Source organism: Priapulus caudatus, unplaced genomic scaffold (assembly GCF_000485595.1).
Source record: "Priapulus caudatus unplaced genomic scaffold, Priapulus_caudatus-5.0.1 Scaffold1001, whole genome shotgun sequence".
NCBI lineage: Eukaryota > Metazoa > Priapulida > Priapulimorpha > Priapulimorphida > Priapulidae > Priapulus > Priapulus caudatus.
In genome coordinates this window covers 31,056-37,060 of record NW_014578062.1, presented here as the reverse complement: position 1 = coordinate 37,060, position 6,005 = coordinate 31,056, and the positions used below count along the sequence as shown (strand labels likewise).

The following is a 6,005-nucleotide window of genomic DNA, read 5'->3' as shown; positions in this document are numbered from 1 at the left end:
ATATATATTATATATTATATATATATATATATTAGTCAGAAATAGCTAAACGAGCGAGGTCAAACAGAGGTCAAGGGGACATAGACCTTATCTGCCAAAGTACTGTTATAGACTATAAATATGAAGTAACAAAACTTACAATAATCTAATAGTTTTGATAGAATATTTCAATTCGAGTTTAAACCAAAAAAGCTGGGTCGTTCTTGAAGCAAACTCATCTAGGCCTAATACTAGTCTGATCAAGCTTGCAACTAGTTCCAAGAAACGGTGTTGCTAGGGTTAGAATACCCTAGTGTGCAGGGCTGCCAACATTGGGTGATAGGTGAGAGTGAGATGCGAGGGAGCGAAGCGACTGAGGGGGGGAAGGGGGTTTCCCCCTCCCACGATAGGGAGCTTTTGCATTTTATAACTTCAATTTGTGCAATTTGGTGCATACTAAAGTGACTGTTTTCAGATATTGTAAGATGTTTTTGGCTGTGCGTGAGATATTTCAGCGTTTTATTCATGAAGAGCTTATTCATGCGTGAGATATCTCAGCATTTTTTGGCTGTGCGTGAGATATTGTAAGATCAGCGTGAGATTTGGTCAAAATGCGTGAGTCTCACGGTCAATGCGTGAGAGTTGGCAGCCCTGTAGTGTGTACACGTTAGTCACACAGCCTGGTCGTGCTAGCTTGCAACATACCACGAGCACAGCTTCTGAAATATTTTCGGAGTGATTAACTGATTATCTGCAGAATTCCAGTTTCTCATATATAATACCCATTTCTGATTCACACTTTTTCATACGCCCAGTTCTTAGTTAGAATCTCTCATGATCAGTTTTGATCAGGACTAGGTGTGATTTTTGTGAAGAATTCGGTACCGATTTTGATGACTAGATTTTTGGCCTTAATGAGAAAAGAAAACATGAAAAATTGAGTTAATGCAGTGTCCTATATAGTGTAGCGTGGAATATACGTTCGTAGACTGTAGACCGTAGATAGTCGAAGTAACGAGTGATGTAAACGGTAAACAACACTTATAGCTTTATTGTAAACACAGATCAAAACGATGCACACATACCCGTCAGCTATACGTCGGCGTCTCTCCCCTCTACCCGAAAACCCTATCCTTTTATCCGTCTCTCTCGACCTCGCCACGTTGCGGCGGTTATCGTCGAAGGTCGTTGTACCCCGGCCATGTTGCGATCACCTGTCATTAAGGTCCTCCCTTAATGACAACTGGTCGGCAAACTCGGAGGCGACCTCGGTCAGTGACCGTCTACTGTCAATGCTAATTTATTTAGGGCCCCTAAGCATGTGGTTAGTGGCCGATAGAGCTATCTCCTGTTCCTTTGGTTGATTATATAGGCGGTGTGTGAAATAATGGTTTTCGGGGATCTCACGGTCCTACAATAGCAAAGATTATATAGCGTGGAAATTCGATACGTATTTATCCAATTTCAATGAATAATAGGAGAAATAAATACACGTTTTGATACTTACGCGTATGCGATGGCTAACGCGTCTTGAACGAACGCGAATCACTTCCTGGTACGCGAATGACATCACTAGTACACACAAACTGATGACGTATCAGTTCGCGTTCGCGTACGAGTCGCTGTGCGAAACCTCCCTAGTGTGAGTGGTGAGACAACAGGAGATATGAGGGTGAACAGAGAGGAGAGACATGGGTGATGAAATAGGTGCCGCAAATTATGTGTGGGTACTGAGACAGGATATGTATAGTTGGTGGGACAAGAGGTGTGCGGGTCGTGGGGAATGTTTGTGGGCAGTATTTTTTCACCTAATGTTTAGAATTTTAGGCAAGGTTTGTGATCTGTCTCATGCTGTTCTTCTGGGCTTTTTGATAATATCTTACACAACTTTTACTTACAATCCAACGAAAATTGTTCGTGAATTTTTGACTGACAAATAACTTATCAAAAGTCAATGCGAGGTAAACTATAACGAAACCAAGAGTACTTCTGTGCACGAGTATCTGTTTGGTATTCCGATGCTGGAATGGCATCTATCTAGCTAACAAATCTACCTAACTATCTAACTATCTAACTATCTATCTAACTATCTAACTATCTATCTAACTATCTAACTATCTATGGCTAATGGCTCGATCAAATATAACCGGGTGAACAGCAATGGGAATGTTCTCTTGTCGCTGCTGCGGCTCGTAGCGGACCGCGCGACCGTCATGGAGGTGGACCATGACCTTGAGCAGGTCTACTCCGAGCAGATGGAGATTCTCACGCCGCCGCCGGACGTCGGCATGATGAGGCCGTCCGAGCGCATGATCGCCGCGCGTCTCACGTCGCCCGTCATGACTACCTTCCTAGACACGGAGAAGATCGCATTTGAGAGGTGCGCCGCGCGTCGTGCAGCCACCTGATGGACGTAGTTGTCTGCGCTAGTGGTCTAGTGCTAGAGTTCATGTGTATTTAGGTAGCTGGTTTAGAGTGGCCATCTGTCCAACCTGTTTGTTCAACTATCTATCCATCCATCATTCTTCCGTCATTCCTTCGTCTATTTACGTGTATTTAATAAGAAATTGCACTTCTATTATTCCAGGGCAAAGGCAGGTATCTGGGGTTGGAGAAGTGACAAAGAGGAAAATATCAATAGCTATCCAGCCAAGGTAAGTAGAGTGTTAAAGACCCTATAACGTTTTAGAAACTAACTAAACATCAAGAGACTCTATGCTAAGCTATTATACGTTACCTATTTCTGTGTTTGAGTGATAATGCAGTAAGTTATGATCATAGAGGAGTAGCTATTTTTACAACCCAGATCAGCTTGAGACACATACAGCATGCATGCAGAATTATCAATATGTTTTAGCAAGTTTGGAAGGCATAGCTTTGTAATGAATAATATGATTGTCAGTGTCATCTAGAGAACTCTACATCGGCAGAAAGCGAGCTGTGTGTCCGTGAGTTAAGGATGAGTGTTTCATCTGCTCGTAATCTGTTCGGCAGGTATTTACAGCCAATAATGTCGAGCTGCTGACAAAGTCACGCGTCGAACACATGTCTGAGACGGACAAAAAGCAAGCCAGCTCACGGACTCTGAAAACGCCCATCCATTCATTCTTAGGTACAGTCTAATCAGTATACCTAATCCTCAATCTTGGAATAGTTTTCGAAGCAATCAATAGTAAATAAGAAAATCAATTTAGCTTTCACTCCACCTATATATCTGTTATAGGTTGCAGCTCACTCTATTGCGATTATTTTGGCATTTAAATTTCATGCATGAGACCACTGGAGTGACCACTGTCAGTTTTCCTGGGATAAGAAATGCGAAATTGGTTCATAGTTCCTACAACTTCCGTTGACCCTGAAGTGTTGACAGCGGAAAGTTATCACTGCCTCTGTCTTGCTGTAGCTGTGAGCTGCTGCAAGCCTGACTAGTCTGAATGCTTACACATATGGAACTTGCTTTGTCTTGTAGGCTTGGCAGAACTGGAGGAAGCTGCAGCTGGTAAAACAGTAAATGGGGTAATTGTTTTATTATAATAGACATGATTAACAGAAACTATCATCATCAATTTGCTCACTTTAAATTTCGTTGCAGTGCTGGTTCAGTCTAATCCCATTGATTACTAATGAATATCCGTAACAGTTCTATTTTTAATAGACAATATAAAATAAGGCTAAATATTCTAATAAATACAGTTTACCGAGCATCAAATGACATCATTTAACGTTTGTATTTTGTGCTTCTAGGAAACGACGACAACGACTGATTGTTACAACCCATCCCACATCAGCCCTGAAGAGTATTTCAATGACAAACTGGACCTTGGGTCGCGAGACATTGGCAGACCAAAGGAGCAAACGACAAAATCACAGCGCTTTAAAGCCAGCCTATGGCTCTGTGAAAAATATCCATTGGATCTTCAGGAGCAGGTAATTTTTATGCACCATTGAGAGTTGGAATAAAAGTTTATCTGGTTTGTTGTGGCGATGCACGAAAGTGAACATTCGCGAACATGGCAGAACTGACTAGAGATGGCGCCACGGGGTGTGCGAAGATGGATGCCTCCAGTAATAACAACGAGGATTCTTTCGAAGAACCGTTTTCTAAACTTATAGAGACTAATCACAGATAGTGTGCGATTATAACGAGGATTCTTTCGAAGAACCGTTTTCTAAACTTATAGAGACTAATCACAGATAGTGTGCGATTATGCAACTCCTATCGTCGTACCATACCATCGCTGTACAATAAACGATACTAGTGCTGTACAATAAACGATACTATTGTTGTACAATCAACGATTTATTTATTGACTCTTTGTGAGAAACACAACATGGTTATTATCTACAAATAATATATACACAGTGAGAAAGAGAAAGGTAAATAACGGCTGTACGGACAGGCAGGTGGGCAGGTGGGCAGGTGGGCAGGTGGGCAGACAGGTAGAGGGGCAGTAAAGCAGACAAACCGATAGACATACAGACAGGCAGGCAGGCAGGCAGGCAGACAGACAGACAGACAGAGAGACATACAGGCAGGCAGGCAGGCAGGCAGACAGACAGACAGACAGAGAGCCAGGTAGGCAGGCAGGCAGGCAGGCAGACAGACAGAGAGACAGACAGGCAGGCGGGCAGGCAGGCAGACAGACAGGCAGGTAGGCAGACAGACAGATGGACAGGCAGGCTGACAGGCAGGTAGGCAGGGAGGCAGACAGACAGATGGACAGACAGAAAAGAGGCAGGCAGGCAGCCGTATGGCAGGCAGGCAGTCGCATGGCAGGCACACAAATAGGAATTCTGACAGTTATGGTCACAAAATTACAGAAATAGCATTCATGTAAGAAATGTGGACAGCTAAAGTTTTTGCTAGTCGGTGTACTCATCTGTAAATTTGTTACACAGGTACTTCCTATCATAGACCTGATGGCGACTAGCAATGCACATTTTGCCAAACTGCGCGACTTCATAACTCTACAGCTGCCATCCGGTTTCCCGATCAAAATAGGTGAGTTGTTCTGGAAGTACCATAATGTGGTTGCAGCACGGACAAGTTGTCACCGTTTGTCCATGGGTAACATGTTAAACACATTATTAAATTGATTAATATCTGCTAGAATACAATCACCTTTCACCAGTCCAATAATTGTCGTCTGCACGCAGAAACTGCTATTCCACATGTAGTTATTGCTCTATCATTGTCATCTGTACACAGAGATACCGCTGTTCCATGTAGTTACCGCTCTATCATTGTCATCTGCACACAGAGATACCACTGTTCCATGTAGTTACCGCTCTATCATTGTCGTCTGCACACAGAGATACCACTGTTCCATGTAGTTACCGCTCTATCATTGTCATCTGCACACAGAGATACCACTGTTCCATGTAGTTACCGCTCTATCATTGTCGTCTGCACACAGAGATACCGCTGTTCCATGTAGTTACCGCTCTATCATTGTCGTCTGTACACAGAGATACCGCTGTTCTAGGTAGTTATTGCTCTATCATTGTCGTCTGCACACAGAGATACCACTGTTCCATGTAGTTACCGCTCTATCATTGTCGTCTGCACACAGATACCACTGTTCCATGTAGTTACCGCTCTATCATTGTCGTCTGCACACAGAGATAACGCTGTTCCGTGTAGTTACCGCTCTATCATTGTCGTCTGCACACAGAGATACCGCTGTTCCATGTAGTTACCGCTCTATCATTGTCATCTGCACACAGAGATAACGCTGTTCCGTGTAGTTACCGCTCTATCATTGTCGTCTGCACACAGAGATAACGCTGTTCCGTGTAGTTACCGCTCTATCATTGTCGTCTGCACACAGATACCGCTGTTCCATGTAGTTACCACTCTATCATTGTCGTCTGCACACAGAGATACCACTGTTCCATGTAGTTACCGCTCTATCATTGTCATCTGCACACAGAGATACCGCTGTTCCATGTAGTTACTACTCTATCATTGTCATCTGCACACAGAGATACCGCTGTTCCATGTAGTTACTACTCTATCATTGTCA

The 6,005-nt window shown here is 43.3% G+C and overlaps 1 protein-coding gene across 1 annotated transcript in view; it reads left to right on the top strand.

The window, feature by feature from the left end:
• LOC106814898 (ankyrin repeat domain-containing protein 13D-like) overlaps window positions 1-6,005 on the top strand; it is a 51,313-nt gene that overhangs the window by 41,604 nt on the left and 3,704 nt on the right. Inside the window, exons 5-12 of the mRNA XM_014819274.1 lie at window positions 2,176-2,359; window positions 2,567-2,633; window positions 2,974-3,091; window positions 3,449-3,495; window positions 3,724-3,906; window positions 4,879-4,981; window positions 5,241-5,361; window positions 5,501-5,567. Of these exons, the coding sequence (XP_014674760.1) occupies window positions 2,176-2,359; window positions 2,567-2,633; window positions 2,974-3,091; window positions 3,449-3,495; window positions 3,724-3,906; window positions 4,879-4,981; window positions 5,241-5,361; window positions 5,501-5,567 (890 nt within the window). The remainder of the gene's footprint in view (window positions 1-2,175; window positions 2,360-2,566; window positions 2,634-2,973; window positions 3,092-3,448; window positions 3,496-3,723; window positions 3,907-4,878; window positions 4,982-5,240; window positions 5,362-5,500; window positions 5,568-6,005) is intronic.